This window comes from Salvelinus fontinalis, unplaced genomic scaffold, assembly GCF_029448725.1.
Source record: "Salvelinus fontinalis isolate EN_2023a unplaced genomic scaffold, ASM2944872v1 scaffold_0354, whole genome shotgun sequence".
Classification (NCBI taxonomy): domain Eukaryota; kingdom Metazoa; phylum Chordata; class Actinopteri; order Salmoniformes; family Salmonidae; genus Salvelinus; species Salvelinus fontinalis.
The window spans coordinates 56,204-75,048 of record NW_026600563.1 but is presented as its reverse complement, the minus strand read 5'-3'; the positions used below and the strand labels follow the sequence as shown (position 1 = coordinate 75,048).

Below are 18,845 nucleotides of genomic sequence, written 5' to 3'. Positions count from 1 at the left end.
TAGGTCTGACTCCTAGCTGCCATTCATTCAACATGCCTTGTTGTCAACCCTGACCTCATCCTTCCAGTTAGGTCTGACTCCTAGCTGCCATTCATTCAACATGCCTTGTTGTCATCCCTGACCTCATCCTTCCAGTTAGGTCTGACTCCTAGCTGCCATTCATTCAACATGCCTTGTTGTCTTCGGTGACCTGACTATTATGACATTATACTGTTGACATACAGCTATATCAAGAGGACAGATCAACAACTGAATAATTAGCATAGGCCTACTAAACTTTAACAGTCTAACATAACTGATGGTATCAGCGGAACAGCTCTCTCTGCCATGTCTGTTCCATCCATGCAGCGACGCGCACTGAACTACCTACCGAAACACTGTGCGTTTCCTGGCTCATCAATGCCTACTACCGTTGAGATCAAAACATGTGCGGGCAAGAAAGTGTTCTCGCTTAGTTGACTAACAACGGTGGAGCTAACAACCTTGGACGTAATGACGCCTTAGCTAGGGAGCTAACTACGAAATGATAGTGGTTATGGACTTCACAAACGCATACAATTTTGGAAAATATATTTGGCAAACAGTTCGACCTCCATTTTCCCAGGAGGAGAATAGAGGATAGACAGTAAACAGTGGGAGCTTAACCTAAAGAGAGAGAACGAAGGAAGGAGAGAGAAAGAGGAAAAAACATGGAGAAAGAGAGAGACAGATCGCGACAGAAAGAGAGAAGATGATCTTGAAATCTTAAGGCTACAGTCGAAACCACTCCTCCTGAGATCCTTCTGCCTCACCAATAATCAATAACCTGTCATGTTTTCCTGAGTAACTTACCCTGATCCCAGTGATTTTAAATATGAAATGTTTACATCAACATGTATAATGCAGAACTAAATTAATGAACTTAAGTTAGTGTTATTATGGAAAGTGGATGTTTTCAATTGGTGTTATTGACGTTAGGATTTTTCATTTAGTGATGTATAATTTTTGGCTAATGATTCTACTATTGGCTGCTATAGTCAGATAGACACATTCATTTGAAAATGAAGAAATACTGTATGGTGCTTATTAATTTCTGTCTTCCAGTGAGGTGGGCTGTGTAGGTGTGTGTGTATGTGTGTGTGTATGCATATATGAGTGTGTAAATAAGTGAGTAAGTGTGTGTGTGTGTGTGTGCATGAGTCTGCGAGTGAGTGTGTGTATAAGTGTGTGTGTGTGTGTGTGTGTCATTGTGACTTGTGAGTGTTCTCATGTGTAGTTAGTGACTGTGTGTGTGTGTGTGTGTGTGTGTGTGCATGAGTCTGTGAGTGAGTGTGTGTATAAGTGTGTGTGTGTGTGTGCGTGTGTGTGTGTGTGTGCATGAGTCTGCGAGTGAGTGTGTGTATAAGTGTGTGTGTGTGTGTGTGTGTGTGTGTGCATGAGTCTGCGAGTGAGTGTGTGTATAAGTGTGTGTGTGTGTGTTAGGCCTTACCACTCCAGTCGTTCATTAGAACCATGCCAAAGATGTGTTGGTGGGCTCTCTCTATGGGAATGGGCTCACCAAGACGATTACCTCCACCTACAAAGAATGCCTGAGAGAGAACGAGAGCCAGCGAGAGAGAGAGAGCCAGAGAGAGAGAGAGAAAGAGAGAGAGAGAGAGCCAGAGAGAGAGAGAGAGACAGAAAGAGAGCCAGAGAGAGAGAGAGAGAGAAACAGAGAGAACGAGAGCCAGCGAGAGAGAGACATAGAGAAAGAGAGCCAGCGAGAGAGAGAGAGAAAGAGAGCCAGCAAGAGAGAGAGAAAGAGAGCCAGAGAGAGAGCCAGCGAGAGAGAGAGAGAAAGAGAGCCAGAGAGAGAGAGAGAGAGAGAGAGAGAGAGAGAGAAAGAGAGCCAGAGAGAGAGAGAGAGAGAGAGAGAGAGAGAGAGACAGAGAGAGAGAGAGCCAGCGAGAGAGAGAGAGAGAGAGAGAAAGAGAGAGCCAGCGAGAGAGAGAGAGAGAGAAAGAGAGCCAGAGAGAGAGAGAGAGAGAAACAGAGAGAACGAGAGCCAGCGAGAGAGAGACATAGAGAAAGAGAGCCAGCGAGAGAGAGAGAGAAAGAGAGCCAGCAAGAGAGAGAGAGAAAGAGAGCCAGAGAGAGAGAGAGAGAGAAACAGAGAGGAAGAGAGAGCCAGCGAGAGAGAGAGAGAAAGAGAGCCAGAGAGAGAGAGAGAGAGAAACAGAGAGGAAGAGAGAGCCAGCGAGAGAGAGAGAGAAAGAGAGCCAGAGAGAGAGAGAGAGAGAAACAGAGAGGAAGAGAGAGCCAGCGAGAGAGAGAGAGAGAGAAAGAGAGCCAGAGAGAGAGAGAGAGAGAGAGAGAGAGAGAGAAACAGAGAGGAAGAGAGAGCCAGCGAGAGAGAGAGAGACACGGAGAGAGAAAGAGAGCCAGCGAGAGAGGCAGAGAGAGAGAGAGAGAGAGTGAGAGAGACAGATCATTGTTTTGTGATGCCATTGATATGAACAATCTCCTTGGTTGTAATAAAGTGTAGCTATATAAAGTGTATACTGACCATCTCCAGCTCAATGTCCAGCTGCTTGGACTGGCCAAACACAGGAGGCTTAGCTAAGAGAGAACACAATGGAAGAGGAAGACCGTTAGTGAGGGACACAAAAACAAAGTGACACTGGTCTGAGAGGTTTTGTGTGCATGTGTGTGTGTGTGTGTGTGTGTGTGTGTGAGTGTGTTTCTCTTTGAATTCAGAGTCTGCTTTGATTTTCAGACTAGGCGTTGTGTTTCATTACATTGGTCGGGTCTCATCTGTCCAGAGGGTCTGCGTATGGGGGTCCCAGACACCACTATGGAAGAAGCCCTGCCATGATACCCCACGGGCAGCCTCAACCTGAGGGACACAATCAGTCAGTCAAACAAACATAATAATCATTTGGTGGGGGGGGGGGGGTTATATTTGTCCTGTCACACACAAGTGTTCCTTGCATATCCCAACTCCCCCTAAGACAGCCACAGGGAGTGTGGTCACCACTGTCAAGCACCCCTAGAGGCATTGGGGTTAAGTGCCTTGCTCAAGGGCACAGCGACCAATTGTTTTCACCTTATCAGCTCCGAGATTGGAACCAGCAACCTTTTGGTTACTGGCCCAACACTCTAACCTTGAGGCTACCATTAATTATTCAGCCAGCCAGTCCAATAAACAGGCAATTAGTCAGTCAGTCAGTCAGTCAGCCAGCCAGCCAGTCAAACAAACAGCTAGACAATCAGTCAGGCATTCGTTCAGTTAATCAACCAATCAATCCATTTTTGTTTATAGCATTGTACAAATACAGAAATACAGATGCAGAGAGAGTAAGAAACGAAGAAAAATGGAAAGAGAGAAAGAAAGAAGAGAGGTTCTACATAGAGGTTCCCAACCGTGACAAAGACAACAGCCATATGAACAGCAGCTGTGGTGTCTGAAGGATGGTGCAGTGTTGGACTGCAGACTGACTGACTGACTGACTGACTGGATGGAAGGATGGTGGAGTGTTGGACTGCAGACTGACTGACTGACTGACTGGATGGAAGGATGGTGGAGTGTTGGACTGCAGACTGACTGACTGACTGACTGGATGGAAGGATGGTGGAGTGTTGGACTGCAGACTGACTGACTGACTGACTGGATGGAAGGATGGTGGAGTGTTGGACTGCAGACTCACTGACTGACTGACTGACTGACTGACTGACTGGATGGAAGGATGGTGGAGTGTTGGACTGCAGACTGACTGACTGACTGACTGGATGGAAGGATGGTGGAGTGTTGGACTGCAGACTGACTGCAGACTGACTGGATGAAAGGATGGTGGAGTGTTGGACTGCAGACTGACTGACTGGATGGAAGGAAGGATGGTGCAGTGTTGGACTGCAGACTGACTGACTGACTGGATGGAAGGATGGTGGAGTGTTGGACTGCAGACTGACTGACTGACTGACTGGATGGAAGGATGGTGGAGTGTTGGACTGCAGACTGACTGCAGACTGACTGGATGAAAGGATGGTGGAGTGTTGGACTGCAGACTGACTGACTGGATGGAAGGAAGGATGGTGCAGTGTTGGACTGCAGACTGACTGACTGACTGGATGGAAGGATGGTGGAGTGTTGGACTGCAGACTGACTGACTGACTGACTGGATGGAAGGATGGTGGAGTGTTGGACTGCAAACTGACTGACTGACTGACTGACTGACTGGATGGTGCAGTGTTGGACTGCAGACTGACTGACTGACTGACTGGATGGAAGGATGGTGGAGTGTTGGACTGCAGACTGACTGACTCACTGACTGACTGACTGACTGACAGGATGGTGGAGTGTTGGACTGCAGACTAGTGACTGACTGACTGACTGACAGGATGGTGGAGTGTTGGACTGCAGACTGACTGACTGACTGACAGGATGGTGGAGTGTTGGACTGCAGACTGACTGACTGACTGACTGACTGGATGGTGCAGTGTTGGACTGCAGACTGACTGACTGACTGACTGACAGGATGGTGGAGTGTTGGACTGCAGACTGACTGACTGACTGACTGACTGACTGACTGACTGGATGGTGCAGTGTTGGACTGCAGACTGACTGACTGACTGACTGGATGGTGCAGTGTTGGACTGCAGACTCACTGACTGACTGACTGACTGACAGGATGGTGGAGTGTTGGACTGCAGACTGACTGACTGACTGACTGGATGGTGCAGTGTTGGACTGCAGACTGACTGACTGACTGACTGGAAGCAGTGTTGGACTGCAGACTACTGACTGACTGGAAGCAGTGTTGGACTGCAGACTACTGACTGACTGACTGGAAGCAGTGTTGGACTGCAGACTACTGACTGACTGACTGGAAGCAGTGTTGGACTGCAGACTACTGACTGACTGACTGGAAGCAGTGTTGGACTGCAGACTAGTGACTGACTGACTGACTGACTGGAAGCAGTGTTGGACTGCAGACTAGTGACTGACTGACTGACTGGAAGCAGTGTTGGACTGCAGACTAGTGACTGACTGACTGACTGGAAGCAGTGTTGGACTGCAGACTAGTGACTGACTGACTGACTGGAAGCAGTGTTGGACTGCAGACTAGTGACTGACTGGAAGGTGCAGTTTGTGAAAGCACTGAAACCGCCTGAGCGCTCCAGTCAATTAGAGAGAACTAATTGTGTCCCTCACACATCATAGCTCACAGTACAGCACCAGGCCTTAGCACATTTCTCTCTTTCTCCCTCTCCATCTTGTTCTCTCATTTTTATTCTTATTTCATCCTTTCTCTTTTCTTATTTTTCTCTCTCAGTGAGTTACAGTGAGTTACTCTGTCTACATCTAATAATATGGTTAATTAGTGAGTTACTCTGTTTACATCTAATAATATGGTTAATTAGTGAGTTACTCTGTCTACATCTAATAATATGGTTAATTAGTGAGATAATCTGTCTACATCTAATAATATGGTTAGTTATTGAGATAATCTGTCTACATCTAATAATATGGTTAGTTAGTGAGATAATCTGTCTACATCTAATAATATGGTTAGTTATTGAGATAATCTGTCTACATCTAATAATATGGTTAATTAGTGAGTTACTCTGTCTACCTCTGTCTATCTAATAATATGGTTTATTTAGTAAGTGGGGAATGAAAAACAAAGATATACACTGAGTGACCAAAACATTAAGAACACCTTTCTAATATTGAGTTGCAACCCCCCTCCTCAATTCGTTGGAGCATGGACTACAAGATGTCAAAAGTGTTCCACAGGGATGCTGTCCAATGTTGACTCCAATGCTTCCTACAGTTGTGTCAAGTTGGCTGGATGTCCTTTGTGTGGTCTTGAAACACACAGAAAACTGTTGAGTGTGAAAAACCCAGCAGCCTTGCAGTTCACGACAAAAACCAGTACGCCTGGCACCTACAACCATAACCCGTTCAAATGCACTTCAATCTTTTGTCTTGTCCATTCACCCTCTGAACGGCACACATACACTATCCATGTTGCAATTGTCTCAATAATTAAATTATTATTTAACCTGTCTCCTCCCCTTCATCTACACTGATTGAAGTGGATTTAACAAGTGACATCAATAAGGGATCATATCTTTCACCTGGATAGTCCATGTCATGGAAAGAGCAGATGTTCTTAATGTTTTGTCCACTCAGTGTAGTTGTGGAACAGACAAACGTCTGCTTCCCAAATGGAACCCTATTCCCTTTGTAGTTTACTACTTTTGACAAGAGCTATTTGGCCCGAGTGGCGCAGCAGTTTAAGGCACTGCATCTCAGTGCTAGAGGCATCACTACAGACCCTGGTTCGATTCCAGGCTATATCACAACCGTCCGTGATTGGGATTCCCATAGGGCGGCGCACAATTGTCACAGCGTCATTAGGGTTTGGCCGGGGTTGGACGTTATGTAAATAAGAATTTGTTCTTAACTGACTTGCCTAGTTAAATAAAGGTTAAAAAATAAAAATGTTGTGCACTATAAAGGGAATAGGATGCCATTTGGGACACAGTTGAAGTGTTGGTTGTTATATCATACCAGTTGGGCATCAGAGCATTCTCCTTCCCTCGGAACATAATGCCAACATTGGTGGCATGGTCCCTGGATGAGTAGAAGTCAGTGTAGTCACCTGTGTGTGTGGTTATATATAGATGCATGTTTGTGTGTGTGATGGAGAGAGAGAAAGAGGGCAATTAAGTGACACTGTTAAATATGTACAGTGAACCAATGATCAGCCTTCAGAACCTTTTTTATATCAACATTTAGATAGCAAACAAATCTCTCAATCACTAGTACATTTATATTGGTTAACAGCGCCCCCTCTTGTTCAAGCATCATACAAACACCTCAATTGCATTGTCTTGACTTGCGTCCTCTCTCCTCGCTTCCTTCTCAAACACATTGGATGACCCTCTCATCTGATACAGGGTCAGATTTTGTTTAATACCCCTAAGAGTTAAAGTTAGCAATGGCATAGCCGTAATCTGATCCTAGATCTATGCTTAGGGACAATTGTAGGATACATCAAGTTCGGTGAAGAGACAGGAGGAGTGAAATATGGGGTGCATGTCAATAGTCTAAAGTGGCTTCCTCTCCTTGCCTCCTGTCCTACTGTTGAACAACTCACCTATATCAGCAGGCAGATGCATCATGGCTGAACTCTGATGGAAAAACGCCCTGAGACATATAAACACACACAGACATTATAGAAACGTAAACATGCTACAAACCATGATAGAAAATAAAAGGATAAGGGAATACAAGAAAATAATATGATTTTGATTGCGGCCAAAAAAACATATCCTAAACAATTAATACATTAATTCAATATATTTGACATGATCCTAATTTGCCAAACTGTTGAAGTGTTATAGAAGTACTATAGAAGTGCTATAAATTCTAGAAGTGTTATTGAATATAGAAGTGCTATAGAATATAGAAGTGCTTCTTACATATGGCAAAATCCAATAAATAAATGTAAAAAAGTGCTACAGAAGTGCTGGAGGCTGACCTGCTCCTGAGGCTGACGTCGTCTCTGAGCGTGGTCTCGTTGGCAGACAGCAGCTGCTGTAGACTCCTCCTGGCCTCCCTCCATGCCTCGTACCCCAGACCCATGAAGGCATTCAGGGTCGGCTAGTCGAGAGGTTGGAACATATGATGGAGGAAACGCATAAAAATCTAAAGTATTATTTGATACTGTATATAGCCCTCATAACAAGTACCCAGCCTGGACCCCCAAGGAGCAAGTAATCAATCAATCAATCAAGTTTATTTTATATAGCCCTTCGTACATCAGCTAATATCTCGAAGTGCTGTACAGAAACCCAGCCTAAAACCCCAAACAGCTAGTAATGCAGGTGTAGAAGCACGGTGGCTAGGAAAAACTCCCTAGAAAGGCCAAAACCTAGGAAGAAACCTAGAGAGGAACCAGGCTATGAGGGGTGGCCAGTCCTCTTCTGGCTGTGCCGGGTGGAGATTATAACAGAACTATGCCAAGATGTTCAAAAAAGTGACAAGCATGGTCAAATAATAATCATAAATAATTTTCAGTTGGCTTTTCATAGCCGATCATTAAGAGTTGAAAAACAACAGGTCTGGGACAGGTAACAGCACAGCGGCAAGGAAAAACAACAGGTCTGGGACAGGTAACAGCACAGCGGCAAGGAAAAACAACAGGTCTGGGACAGGTAACAGCACAGCGGCAAGGAAAAACAACAGGTCTGGGACAGGTAACAGCACAGCGGCAAGGAAAAACAACAGGTCTGGGACAGGTAACAGCACAGCGGCAAGGAAAAACAACAGGTCTGGGACAGGTAACAGCACAGCGGCAAGGAAAAACAACAGGTCTGGGACAGGTAACAGCACAGCGGCAAGGAAAAACAACAGGTCTGGGACAGGTAACAGCACAGCGGCAAGGAAAAACAACAGGTCTGGGACAGGTAACAGCACAGCGGCAAGGAAAAACAACAGGTCTGGGACAGGTAACAGCACAGCGGCAAGGAAAAACAACAGGTCTGGGACAGGTAACAGCACAGCGGCAAGGAAAAACAACCTAAAAGGAAGAAGCTTCCAGAGGAAACAGGCAGGTTTGTAAGTTGAATGCAAGTCCAATTTGTTTTGACGTTGGTTTGGGGGCGGCTCTCACTCATGCAAGCAGGTCCCTTCATTGACGCCCCCAGGGGTGGAAATGGGGGGAACCGGGTTCCAGGAGTGAAAATATCCTTGGGGGAACCTGTGCATTTAAGATTGAATTCAAGGAGTGAAATCATGACAGAATATATTCTTCTTATTCTTTAATTTCCTGTTGATGCCTCGTGTGATTTCAACACCATGATGAGCCTTTCTCTCCTTGTCTCATTCCACTATCAGCACTAATGTGACAGAACTGGACAGGCGAAAGCCAATTCCCAGTAGGAATTCACCATTGTGCTTTAACCGATCCTGTTATGTCAGAGCAGCAGCCAGCTGAAGGGGGGAGACAGTTGGGAGACAGCAGCACACAAGGCCTCCAGACAATAGTGGTATTAGGGACCCATTCATAGGCAGAGGGCGAGAGGTTACACTCCAAACCAATTCACACTACTAGCTTGTAGATTTAATGTACTGTAAAGTCCACAATATATGAAGCATACATCCTAGTTGATGACTCGATTATGACACTGGTATGGATTTTCTCAAGGAAGAAAAGCAGGGCATCGTGGCCATTGAATAGGCCTACCCTCCTAGCATACTGCACTATTGGCTACATAAGGTAGACACGTAGCTATAAGTAAACTAGTGGCGATACATAGTAAACGTGCCATGTTACATTACCAGGTGAAAGCATAATATTGCCATCAGTACCGATAAGAAATATCAACCATCAATACGAGGCATTGAGGAGCATTATACATTTTGATGGCCTTACCTGGTCAAACACATCCTGGTGATTGGAGAGCACAGGACCTCTGAAGAGTGACTTTATAACGCTCAAATCCAGAATCTGATCTCCAATAGCAACCCCAATCCGGTGCCTGGACTGAGAGTGACACGAGACATGTGAAAACAGTAAACAGGAATGAAATACCAAAATGGAACGATATTGGAGAAGCTAACGTTACTTTGTAAACTACAATGTTTCATCCAAGAGAACTTCACGTTTCCACAGTGGTTTGTAACATTGTATCCCAAGAAAATCAATTTACATGCCCTAGTTTTATGGCACAGGAGACGGTGTAGGAAAACCGATCCAACTAAAAGTACAACACATTTATCGTTATACTCACATTATCCGGTGTCGAGAACACGCCATACGGTAAATTGTGATAGGAGAAGTCGGACTTTTCGTCAATTTTTACAAAAGACATTTTGAAATTGCAGTTGTACTCCGGTATACTCTCCAAGGTAAGCAGCAGCGTGAGTAACTTCTTCCAGATGTTGACCGCAGCCATAGGACAGACCGCCTCCCACAGAATGAACCAACGACCAATAGAAAACGCTCTCTTATATCCACCCTTTTTCAAGAACTGTTAATAACCCCAAAACGGGTTGAAAATGACTCAGCAAAAATGATGCGGTCTAGAACTGATTACCCTTTATTGGTTGGGATGTGATAAATATTACCCTATTAAAAAAGTTGCGAGTGACGTTATTTTGTGATATCAATGAAGTAGACTGTTAATAAGCTGCGTTTACACAGGCAGCACAATTCTGATCTTTTCCCCACTAATTGGTATTTTGATCAATCATAAAATCTTTTGTCGTATTTTTCAGAGCTGATCTGACTGGTCAAAATGCAAATGAGTAATACATAAATAACCAGAATTGGGCTGCCTGTGTAAAGGCATTATATGACAGTACTCATTAACATCCAAAACCACTTTCTGGACCTTAATTTGGTTTCTGAGAAAATTGTACCAAATGCATAACCGTTTCAAATTTTCTAAAATGTGTTAGAGCTTTATTCAGATCAAAGTTAAGACAGTGAATAAACTAACATAAATACAGAACAATAGATTCAGGTCATACTGTGCACCCATAAATGAACTTTATAATCCTCCTCAAACGCACAACCGGAAACATGCATACAGGCTATTCATAATCATATGATAAACATAAAACATACTCTTTTACACAGCAGATCACACACAGTCTTTAAAATGACTGAATTATACAAAGAGGTCTGGGAGCAACGACGCAATGCTTGTTTCTGCTCTCAGGCTGATAATGTAAAACACAATCTGTCCGGTCGTCTTTGTCAGGCTACATACAGTCCAAAAGGACGAATGGAAAGATCCTTGATGCTTTTTAACATGCTTGTTTTTTGTATTTTTTTTTAACACCAGAAAAGCACAGCCTTTCCAGTAGTACCCAACAAAGTAATTAAAGCCCAATTAATCACTCTAAATATTGTAACTGTTTAAATCTTCAGATTTTTCATAAACCACAACATTTAAGGGATAAAATAATTAAAACTACAAAAGGAAACAGGTTAAGTAAAAATACATTTACAAAGATTTTTTTTGTTGCAGCTGGCATGCATGATTTTAAAGGGTCCGATGGGAACGGAGCGTTGCTCACATAAACAACTTCAAATCAAAAGAGGAAACGGAGAAACGAAAAGGTGGTCGATGGTTCATCTAAAACCGCAGGCTTCCGGGTGGACATCAATTCGCGGCAAACCCGTTTTCAGATCTTCTGTATCTTCTCCCCGACGCAGACAGGGTTCGCTTTCCTGATCTTCTCCGCTGCGTCGGCCTTGTAGTTGAAAGTGCAGTTGTGGACGTCTGAGTACCGGTGCATGCTGCAGAACACGTTGCCGCACCGGCAGTCGAAGCCTGGGTACACAGACGGAAGAGTTGGAAGGTAAAAAAAAAAGAAAGAAAATGCCTGACCGCCAAATGTATCTCCAGGATTGCAAGTGCATACAGACAGACAAAGAAAATGGGAACTATTGCACTAAGCCAACAGGAGAATGTGTCAGAACCATACCCGTGAGGCCGACTTTCTTGCGGCAGGAGAAGCAGCGATTCTTCTTGGCGGCTTTGGGTTCATCTGAGTCCGAGGGTTTGTCCTGTCCGTCTACCGAGGCCTGGTCCGTGTCCTCGGATACCGATACAGACACTGGATGGATCACACAGAACAACAACATTACAGTCTCGCCTTCTCAGCTCAGCAATACTACTGCAGCTTTAAAGGAATACCCAATACCCATGCTTTTCAGGTGACGGCACTACATTTCACTGTGCTATAGACTAACGCTTCCATCACACCGACAGCGTCATTGCATTTTGGTACACCAGAATTACATTCATTTCCAATGAAAACGCTGCGTTTGCCTTGCAGCATTGCGTTGCAGAGGCAGTTGCAGTGCGTTCGGTGTGGTGCATACCTTGGATTTATCGGTGTCAAACTGTCTGCGTAGACGACATGGCAGAAATGGTAGCAGAAGGTGAATGTTGAACATTCGGAGCATACATATCCAGATGGTGCATACTATTTTGTGTAAGGATGCTGTCAGTGTGATCGAAGCGGAAGCCTAGTACGCTTGTTGTCACGTAACATATTTTCAGTAAGAAATAGAAAACAGCCGGAACATTATGCTGACATTTTTACAACGCATTTGCTTTTCTTTGGTTAGATTCACTTTTGAACATAATGGGTAGAAAAGCTTAGCTTATCTGGCACAAAGCCAGCGCCCTTTCCCTGTCATGGTGAAGAGAAGTCACAACACAACAGAAGTGACTGGGTTATTGCATGGTGCCAGTACTTGCCTTTGGGTAAACGTATTCACACAGTAAGCATTCAACTGTAAGAATGAAGTGTTAAAGTACTAACCAGTTCCTTTATTGTTCGTTTCTTGATATTTTTTCCTCCTATTAACAAAGTAAACATTTTTATATACACGTGTCCTTTTTAAGTTTATACAAACCCCATATTGTACAGTCTTGACCATATGGATATGAAGGGATGATTTTTAGAAGGGGCCTGAAGATTGGGACTGTGTCCCAGTCCTCTCAAACAGCATCCTTTCTTCATTACCTTTGAATAGTACTGGATGAGGTTTCTAAAATACCCTTTCACGCATCGTGACATGGAAGATCAGTGGTCGTGGAGGAAAGGAGATAAGGAAAGGTAGCCATTGGGATTAAGAAGAAACCAAACGGAAGGAAATGTACCGAAACGGGGAGTACCTGAACTTGTCCAATAAGAAACGCTTGTTTTTGTTTTCCATTGCAAAACATTTTGCTACGATGTGCACCTGAATACGACCCAGGTGTTGGCCACCCTTGGTACAGGGGAAGCAGCTAGCAGCTGTTCTCAGACTCACCGCTCTCTAGAACTCACTCAATCCACCCTCTAAAAGCTTATAAGCCATTATAACAACCATTGACAGCCGTCTGTTCTGTCTGTGTGCGTCCCAAAAAGGCACCCTATTCCCTATATAGACAGTAGTGCACTACTTTAGACCAGATCCCCATAGGCCATGGTCAAAAATAGTGCACTACACATAGGGAATAGGGTGCCATCTGTCGTGATTATCCTCACTCACCCTTCTCTCCATCTGGCTCCTCTAGCTTCCTCTTGCGAGAGCTGTCCTCTGGGGCAGGCCTTCTGACTGACTTTCTGTCCTGGCTATCCTGGCTTCTCACTGGCTGACTGTCCTGTCTATCAGGGCAAGTCCCTGAGCTACCTGCTGTGCTGGGCTCCTGCTGTTCACTTTCTACAGCTGCGCTACATGGTGATCGCTCTGCACACAGACACACACAGAGACGTACACACAGACATACACACACACAGACACCCACTTAGGCACACACACAAACTTTAGCGACTGGTTTGTAATTCAAGACTAAAAGCTTAACACTTTGGGGTATTTTCTACCCTTCTAACACTGTTCCTATTTAATAAATGTTGAATAGGGTGTATGTACTGTAACTGTTCTAGAAGCCAGAAACACTAGAGAACTATAGGTTATGACTGTAACCCCGGTTCTCTGATAGTATGAATGAGGTATTTCACTATGGGATACAGTGTATTCGTCAGAAACCTTACTACATTACGCCAGCCATGATTGGCTGGACGTCGGGAAAGGGTGTCCCTCCTACCCTATAAAGAGCCCAACGCAACGTCTCTGAGTCATTCAAGAATAAGCCACATCTTCCCCGCTCATGCAAGGAGGCTGTTCTGGTGAAATACCTCACTCATACTATCAGAGACACTCCAATTTGCTTACCGCCCCAACAGGGCCACAGACGACGCAATCACACTGCACACTGCCCTAACCCATCTGGACAAGAGGAATACCTATGTGAGAATGCTGTTCATCGACTACAGCTCAGCATTTAACACCATAGTACCCTCCAAACTCGTCATCATGCTTGAGACCCTGGGTCTCGACCCCGCCCTGTGCAACTGGGTCCTGGACTTCCTGACGGGCCGCCCCCAGGTGGTGAGGGTAGGTAACATCTCCACCCCGCTGATCCTCAACACTGGGGCCCCACAAGTGTGTTCTCAGCCCTCTCCTGTACTCCCTGTTCACCCACGACTGCGTGGCCATGCAATCCTCCAACTCAATCATCAAGTTTGCAGACGACACTACAGTGGTAGGCTTGATTACCAACAACGACAAGACGGCCTACAAGGAGGAGGTGAGGGCCCAAACAAAGGAGATGATTGTGGACTTCAGGAAACAGCAGAGGGAGCACCCCCCTATCCACATTGACGGGACAGTAGTGGAGAGGGTAGACCATTTTAAGTTCCTTGGCGTACACATCACGGACAAACTGAAATGGTCCACCCACACAGACAGCGTGGTGAAGAAGACGCAGCAGCGCCTCTTCAACCTCAGGAGGCTGAAGAAATTCACTCAAACTCAAACTTTTACAGGTGCACAATCGAGAGCATCCTGTTGGGCTGTATCACCGCCTGGTACGGCAACTGCTCCGCCCACAAGCGGAAGGCTCTTCAGAGGGTATTGAGGTCTGCACAACGCATCACCGGGGGCAAACTACCTGCCCTCCAGGACACCTACAGCACCCGATGTCACAGGAAGGCCATAAAGATCATCAAGGACAACAACCACCCGAGCCACTGCCTGTTCACCCCGCTATCATCCAGAAGGCGAGGTCAGTACAGGTGCATCAAAGCAGGGACCGAGAGACTGAAAAACAGCTTCTATCTCAAGGCCATCAGACTGTTACAGTCATCACTAACATTGAGTGGCTGGTGCCAACATACTGACTCAACTCCAGCCACTTTAATAATGGAAAAATGTATGTAATAAATGTATCACGAGCCACTTTAAATAATGTTTACATACCCTACATTACTCATCTCATATGTATATACTGTACTCTAAACCACCTACTGCATCTTGCATATGCCATTCGGCCATCACTCATTCATTTATTTTTTTTATGTACATATTCTTTTTCATTCCTTTACACTTGTGTGTATAAGGTAGTTGTTGTGAAATTGTTAGGTTAGATTACTCGTTGATTATTACTGCATTGTCGGAACTAGAAGCACAAGCATTTCGCTACACTCGCATTAACATCTGCTAACCATGTGTATGTGACAAATAAAATTAGATTTGAACTGTTCTAGAAGAGGGTAGACAGAAACACTAGAGAACCAGTGTAACTGTTCTAGAAGAGGGTAGACAGAAACACTAGAGAACCAGTGTAACTGTTCTAGAAGAGGGTAGACAGAAACACTAGAGAACCAGTGTAACTGTTCTAGAAGAGGGTAGACAGAAACACTAGAGAACCAGTGTAACTGTTCTAGAAGAGGGTAGACAGAAACACTAGAGAACCAGTGTAACTGTTCTAGAAGAGGGTAGACAGAAACACTAGAGAACCAGTGTAACTGTTCTAGAAGAGGGTAGACAGAAACACTAGAGAACCAGTGTAACTGTTCTAGAAGAGGGTAGACAGAAACACTAGAGAACCAGTGTAACTGTTCTAGAAGAGGGTAGACAGAAACACTAGAGAACCAGTGTAACTGTTCTAGAAGAGGGTAGACAGAAACACTAGAGAACCAGTGTAACTGTTCTAGAAGAGGGTAGACAGAAACACTAGAGAACCAGTGTAACTGTTCTAGAAGAGGGTAGACAGAAACACTAGAGAACCAGTGTAACTGTTCTAGAAGAGGGTAGACAGAAACACTAGAGAACCAGTGTAACTGTTCTAGAAGAGGGTAGACAGAAACACTAGAGAACCAGTGTAACTGTTCTAGAAGAGGGTAGACAGAAACACTAGAGAACCAGTGTAACTGTTCTAGAAGAGGGTAGACAGAAACACTAGATAACCAGTGTAACTGTTCTAGAAGAGGGTAGACAGAAACACTAGAGAACCAGTGTAACTGTTCTAGAAGAGGGTAGACAGAAACACTAGAGAACCAGTGTAACTGTTCTAGAAGAGGGTAGACAGAAACACTAGAGAACCAGTGTAACTGTTCTAGAAGAGGGTAGACAGAAACACTAGAGAACCAGTGTAACTGTTCTAGAAGAGGGTAGACAGAAACACTAGAGAACCAGTGTAACTGTTCTAGAAGAGGGTAGACAGAAACACTAGAGAACCAGTGTAACTGTTCTAGAAGAGGGTAGACAGAAACACTAGAGAACCAGTGTAACTGTAATCCAGCAGGAGAGGATTGTGTCTGAAATCCTTCCTGAAATCCCTAGGCTGAACTTTGGGCTTTCTCTACTACCAATCTCTAAGCAAATAGAGATGGGACAACAATGTGTGTGTGTGTGTAAAACCACCCCACGGACTGAGATTGACTGCAAGAGAGTATGAGGTGAAGGGTTCCCATGGTAGTGAACCCACATTTGGTGTGTGCGTGTGTGTGTGTGTGTGTGTGTGTGTGTGTGTGAGACCTCAGGCTATTCACAGGAACATGAGAGGGTAGCAAAGCAACAGCACTATTGTCTGAATCCTAACTTGAGTCGCCTGCATAACTCAAGTCTTTTATGTACACCATGCATTGATGTCAATGAGAAGACATGTAAATTGTGCATTCAATTCAATGACATCTAGCACAGAAATGTGAGTTACACGCGCAGATCTCAAATGAGGATTGACTCGTCCCTATGAGAAAAGGTTTGTGTGAAACGCACTGGTAATACACACCCTGTATCTCTTCTGTTTTCAGGTCTTCTTCAGAGGTGGCTGTACTCTCCTCTTCTGAATGAGTAGCTGGTGCTGTCGTTAAAAGTGACTGGCTAGATACAACCCTGGGAAGAAAAAAATGTAAGTGTTCAATTAGTCTAAAGCATGATCCATCAGTTGGTAGTCTAGATTAGAAGACTAGACTAGCTATATACAGTATTATGAAAATGATACACTTGAAGACTTCAATTTAATCCTATTCAGGATTTTTCTGAAAATGCACTGAAGGAAGAAAGCTGACTGTAAAATCCAATGACATGCGGCTCATTGTCATCAACTATGGCAATCATATTACAAAGCATTTCACCACTAAAGCCCACCTCACTGTCAGACAGTCAGAATGATTGGCATTCACATTTGAGTCATTTAGCAGACACTCTTATCCAGAAAGACTTAGTTAGTGGCAGCTGTCCACTGTGGCTTCATAATAGGGTCTCTGTGTGGTTATAGATAGAGCTACAAGCTTTCAATGTTGAAGCAATAGAAAGTATTAAAAATGGATAAAACCATAACGACCGTAGAGAAATGAGCAGAACTCAATTCTATACAGTGATGTTTTTATTTCAAATCATTTCCTGTGGGTTTGAGAAAACAGTGTCCCTGTAGATTTCGGCAGGGCTAGGTATGGTACAGAGAGACAAAGACAGAGCTCATTAGATAACCACAGAAGGTCTCGTGTCTTTAACGCGCACACTGGGAAACGGACATGGCAAGTGGAATCTGTCTCATAGAAGAGACAGAAGCGTCCAGGGAGATGACATCACACTATTCAGACAGAACTATAGAGGATTGACTTCCTTGTACTGTACTTCAATGGGGTACAGGAAGACCATGGTGCAAAAATAACCTTCCCTTCCGCAGAGAAACCACTTAATGATTGACACACTCATTTAAAATGACACAATATCTTTGAATTTTGTAACAGGAAATAAATGATCCAGGTTTAAAATAATATTAAACCCTGGGAATCCACAGTAATACTAGCCTTGACCGTACGTAGTAAGCAATGCAAGAACTACAAATAGCGACGCAAAATGATTCTACTTAGTTGTGTAGCAAAAATACTCAGACATGTGCAGCCCCACAATTAAAAACTGGTGTGCAAGTATGCAGGATTGCCATGATGTGTTTTTTTGGGCATTGCGTACGTACAGTAATAACTATGTCTTTATAGAAAGGGCTATGTATGTCTAGTGTACCTACGTTTCACATAGGCTACGTTATTACATTCATTTCCACATGGCCTGTGTATCCTATACTGTATGTTGCATGGCTGGCTTGGCAGCTACACTGTAGACATGGTGGTGTGATCATGCTTATAGCGTGTTTCAGAGAAGAGCAGCTCTATACCTACTGTACCTGTTCATCCTGGTGTCTGTGTGGGTCGTGGCTGACGGCACGTCTACAGTACTGCTCTCTGAGCACTGGGCTAGGAGGGACTCCCCCAGGCTGCTAACCGCCGCCGAGGACGACACTGCAATGACAACACACGTTTCAATCAGAGCAGTCCCAAAACAGAGAGGAAGAGGCAAAGCGAGAGGGACAACTGGGCCCAAAATCTGTCTTCTCCAGCAGGTGCTGTTTTTATTTAATTTTTCACTCACCAAGCAAGGAGTTTTTGTATGTAGGTCAATGAGTGTAGAATTTGATAGAATCTTACCCTGATGAAGACAGCTTGTCTGTTGAAACGTTGGATATTACGTTATTAAATTATTGGATCCTCCTAAATGTTTCAAGTGTTCTACTCTGCCAGCCAGCACCTCTCCTAAATAGGTGTGCGTTTTTTGCCCCTTGTAGAATTTGATTAACATAAAATGTAATGGCTTATTTGATTGAATATAGATTTTATAATGCTTAGGTTGTTACGAGTGTACTGACATCCCGGAAACTTAGAGAAAAAAATACATTATATTGGAGTTGTGCTTGTTGTTCATACAGGCATCTGCCCTCTCATTGGCTAGAATGGGCCAACTTGATCTTGCCTCCTCCCGACTGCCTTCCATTTTTAAGACATTTCTTTTAATTGGGTATCTGCTCAATATAATGGATAATCTGTGGCAAGTCACTCACTCAAACGAGACACTATCTAAAGTTAGTCACTGTCTGGTGTTACTGTCGCTATCATTAGTCTTTCAGACAAACTTCAGTTGTTTTTTGTAAACTGACTTGATTGTGAAATAGTAAGTCCCAAACAC

General features: G+C 44.2%; 2 protein-coding genes across 5 annotated transcripts in view; both read right to left on the bottom strand.

Annotated features, from left to right (window-relative positions):
* Positions 1-1,479: 1,479 nt before the first annotated feature.
* On the bottom strand, positions 1,480-9,951 carry LOC129845731 (fumarylacetoacetase-like; the record flags this gene model as incomplete). Its single annotated transcript, XM_055913610.1, is given in 8 exon segments — positions 1,480-1,568; positions 2,525-2,577; positions 2,757-2,854; positions 6,536-6,626; positions 7,125-7,174; positions 7,509-7,630; positions 9,405-9,515; positions 9,763-9,951. Coding segments are annotated over 8 exon segments (779 nt in total), but the record flags the coding sequence as incomplete, so codon positions are not given.
* A 456-nt stretch (positions 9,952-10,407) lies between these two features.
* The window catches only part of zfand6 (zinc finger, AN1-type domain 6), a 15,974-nt gene continuing 7,536 nt past the window's right edge, over positions 10,408-18,845 (bottom strand). For all 4 annotated transcript variants that reach the window (XM_055913615.1, XM_055913614.1, XM_055913611.1 and 1 more), the window contains exons 3-6: positions 18,010-18,124; positions 16,612-16,715; positions 11,468-11,599; positions 10,408-11,313 (exon numbers count right to left, since the gene is read on the bottom strand). In XM_055913615.1, the coding sequence (XP_055769590.1) occupies positions 11,165-11,313; positions 11,468-11,599; positions 16,612-16,715; positions 18,010-18,124 (500 nt within the window). In that variant the 3' untranslated portion in view covers positions 10,408-11,164. The remainder of the gene's footprint in view (positions 11,314-11,467; positions 11,600-16,611; positions 16,716-18,009; positions 18,125-18,845) is intronic.